General features: G+C 42.0%; 1 protein-coding gene across 11 annotated transcripts in view; it reads right to left on the minus strand.

The window, feature by feature from the left end:
* Window positions 1–24,011, minus strand: part of lrrc7 (leucine rich repeat containing 7) — a 95,534-nt gene that overhangs the window by 34,436 nt on the left and 37,087 nt on the right. For all 11 annotated transcript variants that reach the window (XM_068589702.1, XM_068589693.1, XM_068589691.1 and 8 more), the window contains exon 4: window positions 1,464–1,666. In XM_068589702.1, the coding sequence (XP_068445803.1) occupies window positions 1,464–1,666 (203 nt within the window). The remainder of the gene's footprint in view (window positions 1–1,463; window positions 1,667–24,011) is intronic.

The raw sequence follows: 24,011 nt of genomic DNA on the forward strand, positions 1-24,011 counted from the left end.
TACAACAAGTGTGATTTGATGTAAAGCATACGTCACACGAAGCATCAACTATTATCTAAATGTGTGAAATTTACAAAGTGTAACTTTCTCAGAATTCAAAAAATCAGAACGCTCAGTCCCATTCATTCCTACGGGCAATTTCCAAGCCGCCTGGCTCGCACAAAGGAAATTGAAAAGATATGCAGACACTTCAAGACCAAAGAGCTCGATAGAAAGAGCTAAACATGGTGCGGCGTGGGTCAGGTGACTCAGGCCACACACCTCGACACTTAAAGGCACAATCACTTACTCACACACACTTGAGGAGCTCTCCAACTCACTTACATAAAGGCCAATCAGTCTGGCAGCCTCGGTAGCCTTTATACAATCTTGGCACACACATAAACATACGCACTATTTTTTTTTCTTCTGTTGAATTAAGGTTGGGCTCCGCACTCACTCAGCCCTATTAGACTGTCTCCATTCATGCAGGTTGTGTTTAGAAATTCACCACCTCTGTCATTTAAACCAGGACAGGATATCAATAAAAATGAGACGGCGCTCCTATAAACAGCACCTGTAATTCCCCTTGAAACATTGTAAGGTCATTGTGCATCATTACTGCTCACGTGACGGTTTTCTAAGTCTCGCATGAGACTCTTTCACCCGACGTGTCCTGTCACTCCATAATGTCTAGTATAGGATGATATTTGGAAACATGACAGTCCTAAGACGGTTGAAAATCAACTTTTAGACAGGGAGATATTATTTTAGTAGTGCACAAATCACAAATGTGTAAACTGTGTATTTTCACAGCTGTCCATCATGAAATATCTCAACACTTTTTTAATGGATTGATATGAAACTTTGTACTGTCAATCAACAATGACTTGAACATTATAATATTAGCATTCAGTTAAAACAACTGATGAGCATCACTGTTGCTTCTCTCTACGAGTAAATTAATGGGCTCTCACAAAAGCTATCTATCCAAACATGTTGACGTCTGAGGGCGCATGGCTCAGTAACAGCCAAGAAGTGGCTTCAGAGGAGTTGGAAAAGAACAAAGTTTTGTCACTTTTGTCAAATTACATCGGTCACATTTACAGGAATGTAACTGGTCAAGTGCAAACAAACATATTTGTTGTGCTGTCAACCATTAGGTCAATAAGTAATGCAGCTCTTTGTTACCTAAAACGTAAACTTGTTTTCTGCAATAATCCAATGGAGAAATCCCGTTGGCCTGATGTCGAGGGAACCAGTGCAACGCTAACCTTCGGGTTGGCCGACAAAAATACGTCATCCCTGCGCTCTATTAGTGTATTTATTTTTACTTTGGTTTTGCAAGTATCACATTGGGGGTTGACTGACTGGCCTTGGTTCAGGTTCAGGTCGTATGTACCAATTTGGGCCTTGCTGTTGAGGGTAGAGAGACCAGATACACCAGAAAGTGGGTTCGACATGTGCTTCTGAGGCGTTGTTACCTTGGGTAGCTCCTCAATCTGGTTGGCGTCGAGGTAAAGCTCCTCCAGAGTCCTCTCAAAGCTGAAGATTTCCTTTGGGACCTGCTGCAGGCTGCAGTGGGAGTAGTCCAACACTGAGATCACTTCCTCTTCACCGCGGAAACAACGGCACGGCACCAGCCGGCCAATCAGCTTCCGCTTAGTGGTCATTTCCAGACACTGCACTATAGAGACAAGAAGAAGAGACGAGAGGGGTGATGTTAGTTTGCTTTCCGAGGGTCTGATGCAACTCATACACATCAACAGGATCATTGGATCTGTGCGGTCTGTGTTCACTTCATTGTAAGCTTGTGTAGACTATTGTTGGTGTGACAGCACCAAGTACACGGTCTGGCTTCATCCTTAAAAGCCTGAAATATCAAACCAGCATCAAATAGGTTCCTTTAGAGATTCACGATGGAGCCGTCATTAAAATTCATGCGTGGGACTTTCTTTCAAATGTTCCAAAAATATAATTTTTTTTTGATGACAACCATGTGAGCTGCATTCATTAAAGGTGACACATGTCCCTGATTTTGATGAGTAATGCAATAAATATATAAATAAAGTGTTAATTTAAGTCGGAGGGTGTAAAAATGACAGCGTCAACGTGACATCAGTCAATTGAAACTCAATTGAAACTTCGCCAGCAGTGGTTCTCAACCTTTTTTCAGTGATGAACTCCCTGTGAAATATGTATTCAGCCGAGTATCACCCGAAGCAGCTCAAAGCATTTTTGGTTGATAAAAACAATTTATGCACAGCACATTAAATGATTCACTGATGATACAGTGGCATCAGTGTCTGATTTAATGTAGAATATACAAAATGACATTCATGAATGTACACCTATATTGTATTGAATATTTATTAAGTAAAGATTTTGAAAGGATTTTTGAGTTCATGCTAATTTGAAATATTTTGTTTAAAAGTCTCATGTACCCCCATCTGAGAACTTTTGCTCCACAGTAAGAGTTTGTGTGATCTGCTGGTGACATGTGCGAGGTGTCTCTGCAGTGAGATATGAAGATTATGAGTGAACCGAACTTGCAAGCAACTGTTTCATCAACAACTTTCAGTTTCAACAATTTACTCAACTAATCTGTGTTCTAACTCCTGCTTATGGTATTTATTTATCTCACTATCATTGAATTTGTTGTTCAATAAAGTTTTGCATTTTCTTTTGGGAATTCTTTTTTTATTCATGCTGCATAAGGGAAGAAGATTATATGTTGTTTTGTATGATATTGGAGTGGATTTTTTTGGGAAATAAATATTGAGCAACTGGTGTTGCCTAATCGAGCAAATAGAAGTTACAAAAGTGACACATCAATGCACTTTATCACATTGTCAAAAATCCCCCGAACCCAATAAAGCCATAAAGTTTTCTTCTTGTTGAGCATCCAAAATGGCAACACTGTATATTCTCATGGTGTACTGTATTTCTGATGCGGAATATTGTCCACCATTCCTATTATTAAAGAATTACTGTACCTAACCTTACTGTGTGATCAGTAATATGGAAAAGTCTTCAAACAACATCCACATGCTCACATTTACAGCTAAACTTGGTTGCTGTCATTGTCCACACTCGTCGTACAAAGTTTAGCATGAAAGAGATGGTGGACAAAATAAAAAGAAAGTATTGCTTTAATATGAGGCTTCAGAAGTCAGTTAGTAAAATCAAGTGGGGACTTTCCAAAGACTTTTTAGAACATAATTCCTTGTTTGTGTTATTATCCCCCCACTGCAGCTCAGAAAATAAACAGGGCGAAAGAAAAAAAAGGCTGTAATTAAAAAAAACAACCTTTAATTCAGACTGCTAAAGCTTCATATTAGCTTCTCGTGAACTTTGTAATGGCTTTCAAATGACTGCCAGGCAGGTGTAAAACCTGGAGTATCACTCGTCAACAGCGGTATGAGGCTCAACACTGGCTGTCAGACACACACACAGACACACACACACACAGTGACTCTCTTCAAACAACAAGCCAGAGCCTTATAATTAGACTGAATCCTTTGTAATTCTGTGACAACATCACTCCATCAATCCATTACGCGACTCCATTTAAAAAGCCAGCAGCTGAATGTTATGAGTAGGCTAACTACGGGTATTAAAATCCTAGAGTGAGGATTTATCATTCGGCTTTATCATTTCAAACTGATACGCTTACTACACTCAATCTACTGACAAATAAAGACGTTTTTAATGCCAGCCCTTTCAAACAGAACAAAGAGCGAATTTTGCAGTTATCGTGACTGCTGCCTCAATTTCCTGTTTGATCTGGATGAGCTGAAAAACACAACTGTGATGAGGACAAATGGAGTAAGAGGACGACCGGAGGAGATGAGGACACAGAGGGGAAGCGAAAGGGTGGGACGAGGAGGAGACAAGGAGGGAGAGAACATGAAGATGAAGAGGTGGAGAGAGAGAGAGAGCGAGAGAGAAAGAGAGAGAGAGAGAGAGAGACCAGGAGGCTGGGAGATAAGCCCTGCAGGTTTATCTGCCTATGAACACACACACATGTCCAGCACGGTGTGACCAGATGAATTCAGAAGATAGACAGAGTGATCTTGAGCACTGGGAGGACCATACGTTATCTGCTCTCGTAAGGCCAGTGAAATCTGATTTTTTTTAAAAAGAAGACGGAGATCCTCCGGCCTGTTTATCTAAAAAAAGGGTTGGACCACTTAAATCAATACAGCCTTATCCACAGTCATGCTCACAGCGGGCGTAATGTGGCAAGCAGGGATTTACTGTTTGTCTATAGCATGTGTAAACTCAGCATTTTTTTATGAAGCTGACACCTTGAACCACTGCTGCTTGTCTGACCCCTCGTGTTTCCAGCTAAAATGTAAGCAAGAGTGGGGGGGGGAAATCATGAAGCATGTCATTTACGTCTCCCTTGTGGTCTCTATGCCAGGACAATGTCGATGTGGAGCACTGCCAAGCGGATAAAGGGCTAAAACCATGCAGGGAAACAGAATGAGAGTTGAATGGACAGGTTTCAGGGTGGTACCGCAATGTTGTACGTTTGATAGCAAAGTCGAGTTGTAATTAGTGTTTACATTTTGGATAGTTCAAGCTCAAGGTCAAGTAGTGAATATAAAGTAATTATTTTATTTTGTAAAAAGCTATGACGGTGCTCACATTTTTTCTTTTCTTGTGTTTATAGTAATGTATATTCCTCCCGTGTGTTCACATGAATAACTGTTGGATCGTGAGAGTATAAAGAAACAGAATCCAACCTCCCTTTTCAAGAAAAACTAGTGTAATCGTGGGCCAGATTTATGCAACTCATTTAAATATGACGGACATCTGTTCGGAGACTATTCATACTTGCAATGAGATTAGAGAATCATCTATATCCATGGTATCACATTGTGAAGTGTTGAAGTTTTGTGGGATTTATTTTGTGATTTATTGGTCCCAATTGCGGATCCTGTTCCCTGTTAACAACTGAATATGCAAAACAGTTCATAGCTGAATATCTTTATATAACTTGGACAACAAGCAGCAAGCAACTCAGCATCAACTGGCCCCGCAGCCGAATACACATTTAGAGGCCGAGACACCCTGCAGAGATTCTCTGCACCAAAGATGGCTGAACAAAGCAACGGAAACTATGTGACCCCAGACATCCATTTCTATAAATGCATCCGGTAGCAGGCCGACATGTTCTGGTAGATGTCACATACAGGTTCAGTCATCTGTGTCCCTTCTCTAATCACGCTCCGTCATATTACACATCAGAGGTAGCGTAAGCAGGCGGTCTGAGTGCTAACTTGGCTAAAAGCTACATGACTCCCAAAGATGTGAAAACGGGTGATGCCCGCCGCAACCTCTAATCAAGCGCTTGACATCCCAGCCAAGAGCCAGATGGACCAGTATCATGCTCCAAAACCAGCAGCACTGACCAGAGCTCAGATCAAAGGGGAATTCAGTATAAGTATATTTATTTGATTTATTTTAGCGATTGAGATTTTGTGCAGCTTTGCTTGATTTTTATTAGATTTTTCCTTATGTATTCATAGTCATAAAGTCTATTTATTTCTACTCAAACACTTGTGTTCCAGACTGATATGCAGTGAAGTAAATCTTTTTGGACCTCCGAAATGGCCAAGCACAAAAAAAAAAAAAAAGCACTGAAAAGTATGGTGGTTAACGATTTGGCAAAAGCAATAATATGAATATGAGCCCGCAGTCTGCTCAACACTTTGTTTTTATTTGCTACTGACACTGCAGCTGCTTGCTTATGCACTCACAGCCTACTGATGTAACAGCTTAAGCATGAAAAGACAGACTACTAGACTAAAAATAACGGCAGGGAAAAAGAGAGCAGAGCTAATGTTACCCATTAGAATTAGGCAATGGCGGCGGGGACAGTGACAAATATTAGGAGGAAACGGGAGGTGTTTACATGGGCAGCGATGACTTCTGACTGTGGGCTTCATGATATTCTCCAGAGGCTGATTTTACCAGGATGCGGACAAAGAGGGCACACAGAACAGGATGGACATGAAGATGCTCAGAGTCCAGTGTTTCATCAAATATAGGGATTTCTTTTCAATAGATAAATATTGGACGAATGACAATAAGATGAGCAATTCAACACAATATACCACAATTAAAAAACACATTCAGCTTGTTTCTTTGTGTTTCTTGTGCTCTGGTTCACCCCCGTCCAAACAAATGAATGTAATAGAAGCCACAGAAGTCTCCTGCTCAGACACCCATAAAGGCCCAAAAGAAGTAATAAAAAAAAAAGGTAGGAAGAGAGTCAGAGCGAGTCGGCACCAAAGGGCTGAAACTAGGAAGTGAGCGTGGTTGGCAGTGTTGGCTCTCGCTTGCTGCTATGGAAACAGCACGACAGAGCAGACTGACTCTGCAGAGGCACCGCTACACTAAACAGACACACACACGTTTACACAATTCAGCTATGTTCATGTCAGTACAATGATAATGACATAAAAGAAGCAAATATGCGAGTAGTGATACATTTTCCAAGAACTGCTAACACACACCCGCCCACAAACACTACACACTACACAAGCCGCCCACTCACACGCACACATGTACGTACTCGCGAGCACAGGTGGACGAGGTGTTTTGAATTCACTTTATATGTCTAAAGAAATTCTACAAACCAGTTTCTGTATCTAGAAAGACAAAAAAAAAGCTGGTTTCAGACATGAACATAAAGTTTATCTCATAAGCTTTTTACTTGTTAGCATTGAAATCAGGTTGAACACATGCAAGCAGCTTTTCTTCCACTTTTGAAAGGTTGCTTCCATACAACTTCATATTTTAGCAAGCTAAAACAGGAAGGTCAGAAACCTCAGCATGAAACTAATACTACGTGAATTGCAAACTATATTTCTGATGAATTATGACAGTATGCTAACATTGAACTATACACAGGCGTGAATATCCCACAATGCAATCCAGTAACGACAACAACGTTCATCACAGGCAACGGCGGACATCTCTGGAATGTCAATCACGCCTCAACTCAACATTTCACCTTGCCAGAAGAAATCTTTTTTTGTTTAATTAGTACACAGTTTATGATTCTCACAAAAGTTGAACGTTCACATATTCACTTTGCTCTGTTTAGACCGCAAATGTGGACGCAGCCAGAACAGAATGACCTAAAAGGAAACTTTCTGTTCACTAAATGACGCCTAATGAAAACCAGTGAAAGAAATTTCCCTCGTAGTTGCAGTAAAGTGAGTATAAAGAGTTCCTTTCCTTTGACCCACTGGAGTCATTGCTCCGGCTGAACGTCCCCACAAGTGATCACTCCCCCCCCCCCCACCTCCCCCGCTCTCCTCTCCATTGAAGTTTGTGCATGTGTGAGGGGTGAACTCCCCGGAGGTCCCCGTTGACAGCCATCACTTCACGTGCGGCCGTGCCGTCGCCATAGTAACCGCTGCCATAGAGACCGTCTCCCAGGAGCTGGGTGTATTTTTACTCTCTCTCTTTCTCGCTCTCCCATAAAACAGAACATGCTGCACTCAGTGGGCGATCGCTCCACATTTGGTGACGCTTTACATAGACTCAAATACATCAGACACCTTCATAGCACCTGAATAAGAACAGCTTCTCCGTGGCGCTCCTTCGGACTGTTTTTAAAAAAAATTGTATTACTTTTTTTTTGTAGAGGTGTGAATGCTGCACTCTGCAGAACTCACTCCAGGCTTCTGTACTCTCACACACACACACTGTCACGCACAAGCCCAAGTGATACACAATCACACAAAATGCCCTTGTGCATATGAACCAACGAAATATCAGTCACACACACACACACACACACACACACACACACACACACACACAGGCTCATTGAATTCATGATTACTTTATGACGGTGATGGCGAGAGAAAATGGAAGTGCTTCACATTGTCAAGCAAATCCGCTAATAGTGTGTAAGTAAATGTGTGTGTGTGTGTGTGTGTGTGTGTGTGTGCGCGTGAGAGAGACTGTGTATGTGGGAGGCAGTTAGGGAACTAGCAGCCAGGAACAGCTTGTTCTGTTTTGTTTTCTTACGTTCATTAAACCATCACTTACAGCAGCTACCTGAGCCAGCGCATGCATACAAACACACAGTTAATTGTACAAATTTGTTCTGATAATTTGTTCTGTGTTCTTCTCTTTATTAGCTGATTAAACTATAAACCAAAGTACTTAAGTATCATCTTAACACATGTGTGGCAACATCTTGCCAATAATGCAGGCATCGCCTACTCGCCTGTCCTGTAACAGCATGACCAGACTTCTGCCATTGGTCCATTGGAGATTGATAATAAATGTGCATTTATTTTGGTATCAATTCAAGGTTTGGGTGATTTTCTAAGAACAAATGGAAATAAACAAACACAAGCCAAGTATAGTTCAATTATATAGGAGAGAAAGCATCTTCTCAGCCGACTCCTCGAAAACGATGCAACTCATCCAAAAAATATCCTGATTGACAAATAGCCCCACAAGTAGAATATTAAATTAATACACTTTTAATATTGTTTTTCCCGGGAATCTCTCTTTTATGTGTGATCTTGAAGGTAAGGAACTTACCCATAAATACACATGCATGAAGTCACATCCATTGTTTGCTTATTTACACATTGTTTGGTGACAAGCAACAAGTGCTTGGTGCTTGTTATTTATACATAGACAGTTTATACATGATATTTATGTAAACACCTATTTTTTTTCAGTGCTTTTGTTCTAGCACAGAGTCAAATTACTCGTTTGTGCACACGTATTTGGCAAATACATATGATTGTGACTGATTCTGAAGTGGAGACCATGCAATGCAGCTGTTCAACAGCAACCTATAGTGATGTAAGGGAGCAGCAATATATACTTAATAACTTTTGTCAAGCAGGGTTCTTGGGTCTCTCAGTGGAAAATATCCGTGCCATTTGTGGGGAAGTGCCTCTTGATAGAAGGTAAGAACCATGGTCACACACCATCCTCCTCCAACCTTTTCTCAAAGACTTTTTGCCGCGGTTTAAAGCTTAAAAAATGTAATTAAACGTACATTACGTGTAAAGGCTCAGCAATTTGTCACCGCACTTGGTCGTGCACCTCTGAATTTTCCGAGCTAGCGCCCGCTGATAATTAGCTCACGGATAAAAGCCCCGTTAACGCCGAGGATTTTACAAAAAAACTTTAAAAAGTTCGTTTTTTAGATGCTCCAGAAACAGGAAGTCTTATGAATCTACATTTAATGTATATGTATTTTTTCCTGGTGAGAACAAAGTCTCAAGGAAACCGCACACAACTCTCAATGAATCATGGTCCGGGGCGTTCTCACACTCGCAGTCAGTCCGATCTGTCCGCCATACTGGCTCCAGGTGGCACGTCTGTAAAGCTCAATGACCCTTACATCACTGACACTAAAAATAACAATCGACAGCAAAACACACAGCAGCTGACAGTTCACCTGCACCCAAAAAGCGGGAATCAATTCTGCTCAGATGCACGACCGAGCACACACACCCAATGAGTCAAACAGTGTTACCTAAAAACTGAGACTCCGGTCCCAGAATGACCTGGAAAAAAAAAAAGATGTTCAGAACTAGAGATCATAGTCCTGCTTTTATTTTCATAAATCAATGCATGTACAATAGAGAATAGATCACTCCCTAGTTATACATTGTTTTTCTTTTTGTCCTTTATTCCATCCTTTCATTTCTTTCTTACATTTTTCACCCCTTGTTCCATATGTGTATCAATAAAATGAGCATCATCTAAAAATGTGCACATGCAATTGTCTGAAAAACCTCTGTAAATGTCTAATTGATAATAATAAATTATAAAAAAAAAAGATGTTTACCACTTTCCCTCTGTATTGGAAAGTCAAGAACCTGCCTGCACGACGTGGCAAATCCCAACAAATGACAGACAGAGCGTTAGACAGACAGACAGACAGTGAGCTGTATAAATAGAACGCATTAAAGACAAATAAACAAGCAGTCAGGCAGAGAGAGGCGGCGTGACATAGAGTCGTGCTGACAGAGACCAACATATCTGGGTTAGATTGCTTTCCAACATGCAGCCCAGCATTTACATCTGTCAGCTAATGACAGCGTTCCTGAAAGGCCGCATGTTCATTAATGAGCTTATTGACTCCTGTGCTCTGTTTGGGGCCCTGAAAAGACTCCAGGAGGCTTCCCGCGGAAACTATTGGGGAAGTGAGCTGCGGGCTGCACTTTATCGGAGGTGGTGAAGTATCTTTGGGTGGACAAAAAGCCACGGCGTGGTGAGTTTCACGCCTGATCAGAAGTGTTTTCTGTTGGTTTCGTCTTTCTAGAAAGAAGAGTGGACACCTGCTTCCTTAAACTGTGTCTGTCAGACGGTGTGAAGGGTGAAATACCACAACAGCAGAGCGCAGAGCAAACGACATGCACAGTCGGACGGGTAGATTTTCTCCTGTAAATATTATCCCTTAACAACTTCCTTGTTGTAATGTTAATTTGTCTTATGACTTCTCAGAAAGCATGGAAATATGTTATTAATTTAAAATAAATGAGTGTGTCATTGAGGTGAATAAGTGATGGCCATGCACAATTAAATAGTTTACTTCCTCCAAACAAAAGACATGAAAGAGGAGGAAAAAGTAAATCTTGTCTGTATATTCATATTATAAAAAAGAATAAATATATGTTACTTACAACAATAAATACATTTTACCATAGATTTGCATGTAGACATTCACCAGAATGCAGGAATACAATGTTTCACATTTCTTGCGGGGCGGACCCCCAACTTAATGTTTATTGAGGCCCTTTTGAAGGGCCTGACCCTTAGGTTGGGAACCACCGACCAACACACAGTTTGGGTAAAATACTGCGTACACATCGGTGCATCAGTTTTTAATATGTTTAAGTACATTGTACATTGATTGTACTTATTTTAATCAAGTAGGCTTTGGCCTGCCGGACCTTCACTTAACTAATGGAATAGTTTTACATTAATACAATAGATCTACTTACGTATTCTGAATACTTCTTCTCTCATTCATTACCAAGGGTCTGTGCCTTAGAGAACAAAACATAGGATCAGTTAACACGGGAATTACCCATTAAATACCAGCGGAACTATCAAACTGTTAAACAGTCAATGTTAAGTTTATGTTTTCATCAACAGACAGCCAACTGGCTGTTCACAAACAATTTCAGACCGACATATTTGTTTTTTCATCTGAAGGCTTCCCTCATCCAACTGTTCCTCAGTATCTGCAAAGCTCACAGAGGAGATACTTTATTTGAGCCTCTTCTCTCCTTCTGGAGTCTCGGAGTCTCTCTCTCTCTCTCTCTCTCTCTCTCTCTCTCTCTCTCTCTCTCTCCACCCCCCCCCCCCCCCCCCCCTTCCCGCCACCTCTCTCCTGTTTCCAGGCCAGCCCTATCTTTTTTTTCTCCTCTCTGTTCTTCCAGGGTTGTGCTCAGTGGCCCAGATCTGCCTGAGACGCCCCGGCACATCTCTTCTTTCTGTCTTCTCTCTCTTTCCTTTCAGGCTTCTCTCTCTCTCTCTCTCTCTCTCTCTCTCTCTCTCTCTCTCTCTCTCTCTCTCTCTCTCTCTCTCTCTCTCTCTCTCCCTCAACACTTTTGCTCCGTCTGTCTCTGTGTTTAACTTTTTCTCTTCCTCCATCCCGACTTCTACCAAGAGACAGAAAGAGAAGTCATCTTAAACTGAGCGCTTTTTTTCCTCCCTCTCTACGGGAGCGTTTCGATCTAAATCCATTTTTAAATTCTCCGAGGGGATGCATTGGAAAGATAAAGTTATCATCTTCTGTTTGGGAACAAGGAATTCTCAGCAGATTGTGTTGCCTGGGCTTTAACATCAGAGAAAAAGTAAACAATAAGTTTACTCGCCATTTTGCTAAACTAAAAAGTTTTTTCTTTTCACGTTGACCAAACTCTGGTTATCGAGCACATGACACATTCATATCTTCACGGAGACCTTGATAGTGCAGTTCACTGCATACACTAGAGGTCTAAAACTAAAATATGGACATTACTTTTATCAATATTAAAAAATATTACTGTTAGTGAGAAGTAGAACTTCGTAATAATGCATACATGTGCAATAAGTTGCGACTTGCCAGCTCACCAGCTATTTTAATGTTGTTTTGGATGAAAATAAATGCAAAAAAACAACAAAAGAGAGCATTTTAGACATGTCTCTATTGCAATGTGAGCCTTATTTACATCCAGACATCAGAAAATAAAAGAAACAAAAGAACTAATCTTCAATTTATTAATCCGTTTCTGTAATAGTCCCAACTTGGACACACTGTCCAACCAAGATACACTCTTAAATTTAGAGATCGGACCAATTAGTTCTGTCCACAGGGCTGAGCCAAACATGTTTTGTCCGTTTGCCTCACAAACGTTACATGCTTGTACGTGTGGTCAGCTGTACTGAGAGCCACATCTTCAGAGGTGACCGAGACACATAATCAAAGATTAAAAGACTAAAAAAGACACTTCAGAGGCTTCCATCAATATCTTCAGCATCATGCAGAAAAAGTCTCACGGTTGTGTGTGACGGTAAATGACGTCAGCGGCGGGCCGTCAGGGCCTGCTAAGCCTTCTCTGCACAATCAAAAAGTTATCGCTATTTTATCATTTCAATTATCATAACAGTTGATCGACTCAGACACACAAAAAACTCTCTTGAGTATCTATCCGCTCCCTCTGAGGCAGACAAAGTTAGAAATGAAAATAATGAACTGCTCACTGTGTTCATTTGTAGTTTTATAACCAAACATGGATGACAGTACATTATCATCACATGAAAGGGAATTGGGATTACTGTGATGATTAATCTGGAGCAGAGAGGACGGACAAACAGGCCTTTCATATTGACGCTTGATGTCAATGTCAGCCTGTGAGAGTGTTTCTGTGGGCTTGTATGTGTCCGTTTGTGTGTTATTTAGTGAGTTAAGGTCACCTTGCGGTGGTGGTGAGGCAGCTGCTTGTCCAACGCTCACAGCCCCGAGGAGAGAAAAGCAATAGGAGACACACGTATCTACTCCAACAGTGTCACGTCTTACAGATTTTGACCTAGAATCTTTCAACTATTCATAGATCGCGCTAAGAACAGGGCGACACTTGTTTTTACAAGTTTTAGGTTAATTTGATGAAGCATTTGGAAGCCTGAATATGGACCATGAGGTACAACATATACCTCATGGAGAGTACAAACTGATCCGCATCGCTTTAACTCTCCAATCCAGATTACACATGAGCTTTAGACCAGAGGATTTCCCCTTTTTATTGTGAAATAGGTTCACTCGTTCAGGCCTCCGAAAGAAAAGAATTCAAATGGGAAAAGGGATCATCGCTCCCAGGGCCAGTGACACTGGCATATTTTTAGCAGACAAATGCCTTCTGTATTTACCCCTCCAGCAGACACAGAACACCATTAGCATTCGTTTTAACTTGCGACTTTGTGTTTCTCTTCATTCAAGTTCAATATGCTATCGCTTGTAGCTCCGTTCTAGCCTCCTGGGGGAGAACGCTCCACTATCTTCACCCGCTCTGTCTGCTGTTTGGTGCTGAGCAGGCAGCGAACACTGCAGGTTCAGAAAAAAACAACAACAACAACAACACAATTTAGTGGCGGTTTTAATCCTCGACCAAGGCTGCACTCTAATGTCACTTAAAGACCGTCTCTCTTCCCTTCCAGCGTGATGAATACAGGACACACAGTGGCCTGATTGCAATAGAACGGTTCACCTTCACCTGAAAAACTCCCTCTGTACACACTGTGAGACCTGCTGCTATCTGGAACAACCTCTCCATCTTTCTGTCATCCCTCGCTCTCTCTCTTTCTCTCCCTCCCTCTCTCTCTCTCTCGCACGCCCTGGCGAGGAGTCAATCTCTCTCTTTTTTTTTACCGCCAGCTGATAGCCGTGCATGACTGTCTGGATCTCTATTCATGCGTTCGCTCCATCTATCACCTGCTGCTGCCTCTGTCGTCCCTCTCTCGTCTCCTCCCGTCGTCTTCCTCCCCTCTCCGCCTCTTTTCGAAATGAAAACAGATAAGATGCCGCGGCTGTTCATCTCTGCGTTGATATCTTTCACCTCGTGCCCTTGTCCTCAGTGCATGGGGTCACTTCGACACTATCCGCCGCAGGAACTGAACCCGTGGCGAAACAACTCGGCCTCTCCTGAAGCGAACTCTGGCCGCTCGTTTGCGGTGTTTTCGAATGTTTTTCTCTCACTGCACAACAGCCCCCATTTGCATAAACACCCTTTAGTAAGTTTTTATCCCTAAAGCCTTTCCTAACAGTCCGTGGAAATTGCTCTGTGAGCAGTTGCCATGGTAACCGGGGACTCAATTGCCCAAAATTACCATAAAACACTAATTAAAAAAGCTTGGCGAAGAGCACCATTTTGACAGCTTTATGCAGCGCTGCTGAACCGGTCCCCCAGGTGAGGAAAATGGACTGGGAATGGAAATGATTTCAACAGCCACTGCATAACATTTTGTAATTCAGTGGACTGACAACTTTGTGAGTCCTGGGTGTAAAATGTGTCTGTTAGGATATGTCAGCTGAGTCATTGTGATGTGTCAGGTTTTGGCCCATTTTTAATGAATTAATTTAGTTTTTTTGCCTGACTTTGATAAAGGTCTATGAGCATTTTTTTTAAATCCTTTATTACTGCCACAGGGGGGGAATGTATTTTCTGCATTTTCACCCATCCTTAGTAATTAAGAAGCAGTGTGCTGCTGTGAAGCACCCAGAGAACAACTGAGGGTTGTTCAAGGACACTTCAACGCGTAAACTACGGGGATCGAACCCGCCGGTTTGTGGTTTCAGGACGACGACTCTCCTTATGAGCTACAGCTGCCATACGTTCTCTTACGAGTTGCACGACTACCAGCATGCCAGCAGCGATGCATAGATTACACTTAAGCTGGCATATGGACAGGAGTAGGAGTAAAAGTGCTGATCGAAACAGCAAATGTTGAGATCAGCTGTTTCTGGAGTATTGGCGGGATATGGGACAAGCGGTGGGTGGCTTCGAGGTTTCAGATGCTGATCATTTAATCTCTGTTGGGGACCTTTTCTGCATTTCATGTCTCCTTTCACAACACATGTTAGTCATCTCGTAACCAAATGTCAAAAATCCCGAAAACAAAAGAAAAGAGAAGTTAAAACAAAAAGGCGTATCGTGACAAGTTGTGTGTCAACCTGCAACGTCACATGTCAAGATGCCGCCCGTGTCTGTTGCCCTTTTGACCCCATCTGTTTTTTGCCTTCTTTCCAAGTTTGATGTAGTTGATCTCTCCAGTGCTGCTGTAATGGCAGAGGATATATAGATTTTTATTTACATGGAATTATCTTCCTTTTTCACCACCATTCGCTGCTAGATATAAGGGCCTGGCTAACCTGACTAGCATGGATTAGCTGACAACCCACAACTTGCACATCATGTACATATTCATCCCCACACCTCCTCATCTATACGAAACACTGATTCACCTGAAGGGCCGTCACAGCTGCATCACTTGTCTGATTTTGATGAATGTAGGAAAGTGGGAGAGGTGATGCATCCTCAACCTCCTCATCACCATCATCATCACCATCACCATCATCTCCATCGCAAACATCGGAACAATCTTTTCACCTCTATACCAGCAGCAGTCACCACCCGTTATAATCAGCGCCAACAGACCACAGACGCCTTTCCTGTCTGGACGGCGAGAGAGAGAGAGAGAGAGAGAGAGAGAGAGAGAGAGAGAGAGAGAGAGAGAGAGAGAGAGAGAGAGACAGGAGGAGATCATTCGAGGAGAGGAGGCAGCTCCATGACAACACACTGGTGTTAATCCCACTAGTCACGACACTAAAGGCGCTCTGGAAAATGTCTGAACACGATGCCATCGCCACGCCAATGTGGGCATCCCAAGGTGAATTCAGGCCAGGCTGTCAAGGGTGAGACACTTCACTCCCACATACCTGGGCACCGTCGATCCTCACCATCACGATTCAGAGCATTTAAAAAAGGAGCAGGATCCGTGCATTGTCCTGGTAGAACAATGAGTCAAACTAATGAGGGATGAAGTTTCTGTTACTGCAAGAACATTTAACTCCGAAGCTTCACACTTGTGCTGCAAATATTCTCAGAAAGGAGCGATACGTCATTGCCACAAGCGCAGTGTGAGACTGTCTAGTTGCTGTGTGTCACACCCCCACCTTTCCACCTGTCTCTGTTTCTCTGTCTTCCTCTCTCTGACACTGGAGCTTCCCTGTATGTGGTTCAGAATCCTTCAATGGAGAATTACACGGTAATTTATACCTAAATGATAAATAAAAAAAGGATACAATGGTCATTGTGATGACTTTTCCAGAGATGTAACATTATATCTCACAGTATTCATAAACCCTGGGGTGTCGCAAAGCCTTCAAGCTTTTGTGAAACTAAATATTTCAGATAAAAGCTCCGAATTCATTATGAAACAATTTAAACCAATAGCTGTCTGTCTATCTGTACATAATCCATTTTTATGCCAATAGATGCAGGGAATCGCCCACAAGTCACATCAATGTGACGTTAAACACGGGGTCACCGGTGGAAGCATGGAGACGCATGGAGGTGCTCGGCCTGGCAAATGATATTTACTCAGAATCATTAAGGATTAAATTAAGGATAAAAATGTTGTCATTGAAGCTGTTTGACAAAAAAAACAAAACAACAACAAATAAATGGATTATTTGTAATGATTTCATCTTGAGAGGAAAGAGCCTGGACGATGTTCAAATCAGGGAGTAAAAAGTATCAAATAAATACCCACTGATGGACATCATATCACTGTCTTTGTAACGTGATATGTTGCAGCCAAGTGATGAGGCCTTAAGGGGAACTCCTTAGGTCGATTGGGCCATACGCTACGAACCAAAGGTCAAGAAGAAGAAGAAGAAGAAGAAGAAGAAGAAGAAGAAGAAGAAGAAGAAGAAGAAGAAGAAGAAGAAGAAGAAGAAGAAGAAGAAGAGAGGAAGTCAATGATGCATTAAGCAGTGATGCTTTGGACATACACACACATGGTCACATGCTGTGCAACATACTCATGGATGGACACACACACACACACACACACACACTCTCAGTGACACAGTATGTTACACACACTGGTCTAATGCTCTCACGTGTTGTAGAGTGGTCTATTAACATTCTCCACACATCGGTGCCTACAGTGACTTCGGGGACTTTGCTCTCAAACGTAAGGGAAAAACAGTCAAACAAAATGACCGCACCACATCTGATCCCGGAGAGATGAACTCATAAAAGGAAGAGAATCATCAAATGGAGCTTCATTCAGATCGTGTTCACTGAGAGAAAATGAGGCTCATCTTGTCGCGTCTCACAGCACTTTCACATTGTATGCTTTCTGCTCGTAATATTATAGTAATGACTGTTTGACCTGCTGTGCTAAACTCGAAGTCAAAAACTGTGGTGTGGTGCCAAAAATATCATTAAATTGGCATGTATCATCATAAAGCATTATCTTTTTTTCTCTAAAATAGCAGTACACCCTTTTGACATTACAACGTAACAATAGAAAATTCTCTGGCAGTCACTTGTCAAAGCAAGAAAAGCACAAGTGGGACTAATAACTTTAATGATGGCTCTGTTCCATTAAGGTTATTAGTCACACCTGAGAGTTTCCTGTTATGACAAATGCATGAGGAAGGTCCATTATTACTGTTTACCTGTGGGGGAGGCTTTTCTTCTTCTTTTTTTTCGGGGAAAAGTAAGTGGTTTGAGGAGTTCCTCGCTGTCAAATCAGTCATTACTGACTGCTACAAAAGAGAGGGTGGAAAATACGTTTCCTTCGTCTGAGCCGAAAAGGAAGCGGCATCGTGCCAAACTACCATTTCACCTTTTCTGATGCTGCTGGTGGAAGCAGCTCGGTTTAAGCAGATAACTCTGGCTCTTCATCTTCTACTAAACAGTGGTGGACTACCACTGTCAGCGAGACAAAATCCTGATGAATGCAATTTTAAAGAATCATAATGCAAAAAAAGCAATAAGTATTGTCTGGGTCCACTAAAATATATATTCCTCGCTTGTCCAAAACAAAGATTAAAAACACATCAACGAGCCGCATTGTTCCTTCATTATTAAAAACACACAGAGTTTATATTCAGTCGACCAAATATGCAGCTAAAAATAATCCCCCAATGAGTAATGTTTGCTCCAAACTCCGGCTTGTTTTTGGAGAGTTATCTAGTCTTGATGAAAAATGTAACTCTATAATTGTGAGTCATTTATCAGTGTTGGAAAGTAGTTGCCTTGTATTCCTCTTGCAAACTCGCACGCTCTGTGGACTCTTTGCACGTTCCCCCCGTGTCGGCGTGGGTTCTCTCCGGGTTCTCAGGTTTCCTCCCACAGTCCAAAAGCCTGCTGCTCGTGTTAATTGATTACTCTGAATTTCCCGTAGATGCACATGTGAGCGCACCTGCGTCAGTCCTGCGTCAGTGTGGCGACCTGGCTACTTATACTTTATGAAACATAATGAAAGGTCACAGGAGATGAAGCTCAGAGGAAGTTGCTGGCAATTTAGACCGAACCACGGCGGACCTCCTCCAACCCCTTCAGCTCCACTCATCATACCCAGCGCCCAGGGTTGAGCTCATCAGAAGTCCACTCTTCATCAAATCTTCAGCAGCATCCTCTTCATCTCATCACCACCTCGAGGGTCTCGACTTAATGGGGGTGGTTTCTTATTCTACTCATGGCTTCATCACCCCCCGTCTCTCCCCCCGGAAAGGAGATGACGTCACGATCAGAATAAAGTCTCTACTGATTAAAATGAAGTCATTCATTTTGTTCAACTTTTACCAGCTGCGACATGAAAGTGATGTACACACCAATGCAGAAATGATGACTGTACAATCCAATAATATAACATGTATTATTCTGAAATAGGCCCTTCCGCGTGACTACTTTTACTTTTGGTACTTTACGTATATGTTGATGCTATTGTACATTTTGAATGCAGTCATGTAACAAAGTAAGTCCAAACTGTTCTATTGTTTACTTAAGTACAAGATTTGAGTCATTATTTCACCACTGCCGTTAATAAATGTGGAATTTTTAGTAGGAGTGTAGGGGTTGGGACTAAAGCAACAGACTGTGTTTTTTTGGTCTAGTCCAGGGATTTGTTGACAGTAACCAAAAAAAAAAAAGCCAAACTTCCCCTCAAAGCCAGAATCTAAACACATAAACAAGGAGAGATGGTGATCACAGACGGGAAAGCTGTCCTTTTGAGATGATGGAATGGCGGAGAGCGGCGAACCCCGGCTCACATTGAGACGAGCCATCTCTCACGTTTCTTCCTGCCTGATAGCCAATGACAGCTGAGGCGAGACAGACAGAGCAGGACAGGAGGCAGATGCTGTGGATTTGGAGCGATTACTCTCCTGCTCCCAACTCGTTCTTCTTCACCGCCTGCAGACTTCGTCTCTCTGTTCACTCTGCTCTTCTGCATTTTTAAATGTTTCTCGAAGTATCCCGAAACAAGAGGATGCTACTAATTCTGAACGCATGTGTGTCAAAGTCACTTACGTCTCTGTGTCTCGGCTTTTTGTTCCATCTCATTGGTGCTCTTTTGTTTATGGAGGCTGAGGCTATTTCTGCTACAATAACATGGGCATTATTAACGGACTCAATAGCTTCAAATTACCTCCATGATAAAAGCTGTGACGGATGAGAGCATCTTAAAGACTCTAACAGACGCTCGAGGGTCGCTCTCTGTCTCCCTTCTCGTTGACGGGAGACTTTAGACCAGAGGCCTTTGTCTCATCAAGAGGAGACTGGGTCGCCCACGGCAACACGTGGACCAACCAGCAAAGGATGCGGGCGGACCTGTGAGATGGTCACACGTTACATCCCATTTTGAGGAATCATTGGATCTGTTCCGACTTAGCACATGTTTTGGGAAAGCCAACAATGTCATGCTTACATTAGAAGGAGTACTGACTTTTGGCATAATTTAAAGCATAAGTATGGGCAGCTAAGATGCTTTTAATGGACTATGACTAAATAAAACGTCCAATCTAAGAGAGGGCAGCTGTGTTCTACAAGGGACTGACTTTTTAAACATTACACTCAGCTACAGTATTTGTCTGCTGTAGAAACACATTTGCAATGCAACAAAAGTTATTTCATTTCATTTGTTCCCCTGTATAGCAGGGTGTAAGAAACAAGAAAGGGGATAACTCGCTTTGTTTCAATGCTCTCTTTGAGCTAATTTTAGAGCTTTGATATGAGTTATTTTGGTTTAACATCTACTTTGACACAGAGCGTGCGATTTCCAATGGACAGAAAGCTGGAATAACAACACAACTATTAATCAAAGCTAAGTGAGGGACCCTGGTAATGATGTACACCGACTAGTTTTGCGCCTAAACCCTAAAATCCTTTAAGGGACGTTGCGGCTATTTAATCAATGAAGGATGTTGGATGTTCTGCAAATCTATGCGTTATAGACTTGATGTCCTGCAAAATGCTGTCTTAAGTAAACCACTGCCTCCTATACAGTCATGGGCTACATACACAGTACAGTACATACTGACAACAGAATAAGACGCCCTAACTAGAGTCACATAACGATTTCATTTCTCTCTGAGTGGGGCATTCAAAATGAGGTCATGGGTGGAAAGAGACACCTTGTCCTGTAGGCCAGTTCCCACTAGATTAAAACTGAGCAAGCAAGAAACATGGAGGTAAATAAAACTGCACACACACACACACACACACAGGCGCACACCTTGCAGAGTCAGCAGAAACACTGGGTCACACTGTGCGACACATTGGACAAGTGTGAAAGACTCAGCTATCCACACACACACACGCGCACACACACGCACGCACCCACTGAGTGTTCAACACCTTGATACAGTCCTGCCAGGTTGTTTAACAACTGCACGGTTACCTAGGGTTTCTGCCAAACTGTTAATGTGTCCATTATCAACATACAAGTGAAAAGATATGCTGCCGCCACATCATGTGAATGCCAACAGCGGCTCCTTTTATGTTCTATATCAAACCGTAGAGAGTCACATATGTCGCCACTACTGTCTCCTGAAGAGCTGCTTCATCTCAGAGATAAATAGAGCCCGGACATAGCCACACTGTCCATGCCTGACTTTCTCCTTGTCAGTGACAGGTCCTTTTGGGTGTTCTGGTAGCTGTCACGATGGATAAGGAAATACTTTTTGTGTGACAGAGAAGAACAAGGAGCTCTGTGACCTGTCCCGTCTCTGTTTCATAGAAAAGATGCCCGGTGAGCAGCAGCTGTGGCACACGTACAACTTGAAGTAAAGCCGGAGGAGTCACATGACACTGCTGCAACGGGCATTTCAAACTTCAGGGCACAACTTTGGCTGGCAACCACTCAAAACAAAGTCGAAAACATCATATTATAGGAATAATGACAATGTGAAAGACTTCTGAACAACGCTGCAGAAATAACATCTCGGATTTGTATTCTAATTAAAAGTTCAATTGAACTTTAAGTTGAGCTATGATGCAACGTACGAGGAATTAATCAATGAAAATGTCTTTTCATTTAGTAATCGCTTGATCGTTTTGGTTATAAAATATCAGAACATGTATGATATGTTCCCAGGGCCCAGGATGATATCTTCAAAAGTCTTTTTTTTTATTAGACCAACAACCAAAAAAAGTAACAAAACATCCACTGAAACCTAAAAACCTCTCAATTATCAATACCCATTATGGGGTATGGGTATGCTGCTGCCATTTATTTCTACATAGAAGTACATTTTTATTTCATTTCATTATTCCATTTATTTCTACATAGAAATAAAAGGCCATTTCATTTGATTATAAAGATCCTTTATACTTATGTTAGACATCAAATATTTAAGAAGCGTATTATAATTTGTAAATCATAATGTTCCACAGTTAAAAGCTGCAAGTCGCTGCATTTTCTACAACACTGTCCTGCAAATAATTCAGGAATAAGAGTCTGGTGTATTAACAAATGGGATTCTTTAGACAGAAAAACCTTTCCAGAGGGCTTTTACGATGGGAACAGGAAGCGTCGAGTTAAAAATAAAAGGCAACCTTTTCATGTCTGTGACATATTCTACAGATATAGACATTGAAAGTCTTGGTCCTTTATTAAATGGTTTATTTGATAAGGGGACAGTGCACATTCATAAAAACATGTACGTAAATGTGCCAGAGTTAGCCAAGAGCCTATTTTTCATCTGTAGTCCCGAGGCAGATGTTAAAAAAAAACAACCTAAAAACAGAAATAAGCTTGAAGACACAAGGTTATAAAATGTGGACGCTTTTACAATGTGTGCAAAAAGTGAGAATATTAAAATACATACTATCCTCATTCAAGAGACATGGTCAAGTACTAACTCGACGCTAACAAATTCAACACACACAAAGCAAATAAAAGGAGGGATAGCCATGTTAAAATAGACGCTGACAAAAGCACGCAATTCAGAAGGTTAACTGATCCACACCCACGCAATCTGACTACTTAAAGGAATACATGATGTATCGAAATAGCAGTGAGCTACTTTACACCCAGATTCCTTCTCCAGTTCGACTGTACGGGGCTGCACGGCGTCTCTTATTCGAGCCAAAGAATTATGTCACCCTGGAGAGAACAATGTGCATGATGCAACCATGGCAACACTGTCACGGAGACTGGAGAAGGGACAGAACGGATGCTCTCGCATGAATCTGTACTCGCGGGGAAGACAAAATCACATTAAAAACCGTCTAAATGAACAAAATGGATGAGATGAATTCATCCAGTCTGCAACAGTTTCATGCCGCTTGTGTGAACCTACAGTACAGTATGTGCCGTGACCAAGAGGATAACGTTTCTGTCTGCTCTTCCTCCTCCTCCTCCTCCTCCCTCCTCCTGTCCTCTCGGCTTCTCTAAAAATCCTGCAAAGGTTCCCCGACATGGATTTGCCGGTTTTAGAACATTGCATGACATTGTAAGTGTGTAGTTTCTGCTTAAACACGACACGCTGCCTCAAGTTCATAATCAAAAATCTGATAAAAAGGCAGTTGCCATAGGCTGAAGAGGCGGCTGTATAATGTTTGCAGCTTTGGTCAGTTTGGACTCCAGTGACAAAGGACTTATGACACAATATAACATCACAATGTTTGAACGTTGGAACGTGAGCTATAGTTTTCAGCATAATTGAATGTTGAATCAGAAAATACTGAACATATTCATAAAAATGCTCAAGTAGATATCTTCTTTCGTCCAGCAACAAGTAAAAAAACACACAAATATATTAATTTTATGACAATATCACATGGGAAAAAAAGCAGAAAATCCGAATTTTGGAAAAGATGCAATGACATCATTTTCAAAATGTATTGCTGAAGTTAATCAGCCGATGGTTGCTGTACGTATTCTTTTCCCTGCGCATGAAGATATCCTCTGTCTTACTCTTTGAAGCTCCAAAGAGCATTTCTTGGTCACATTGTGGCAAAGATGCGACAGTCAAAGACTGTTTTCTGTGACTCCACCGATCCAACGACACTCTTCATCATCATCATCAGCCCCAACACATCACAACCATAGAGCCACCACAACCATCACCCCCAGTAACATCACAATCCATCCTCATCATCTGCAGAGGAACTGGTATCTCTTCCCCCCTCTCCCCCCCACCCTTCCCTCACTGGGTCTCTTTCCCTTGGCCCGTCACCATGACAATGGGAGCCGGTTCCATGGATACAGTCACTAGGCAACCGGCAGCATCAGCAGCAGCAGGAGCAGCAGCGTCCTGTCAGAGCTACAGCGGAGCGGCACAGAGAACTGCCTGCAAGTTTGCTCTTTGAAGAGGAAATGTTAATGCGTTTATCGTGTCTCGCATCTGAAGCCTCTTACATTCCACTCAGCACGAGAGGTGCCGACTGCAATTTAGAACAAGACAAAAGAGGACTTCACGACTATAGCCGGACTAAAATGGGTTGAGTATGTGTGTTAAAGAATAT

Source organism: Clinocottus analis, unplaced genomic scaffold (assembly GCF_023055335.1).
Source record: "Clinocottus analis isolate CAN_PGR_092001 unplaced genomic scaffold, fCliAna1.0.p SCAF_23, whole genome shotgun sequence".
Classification (NCBI taxonomy): domain Eukaryota; kingdom Metazoa; phylum Chordata; class Actinopteri; order Perciformes; family Cottidae; genus Clinocottus; species Clinocottus analis.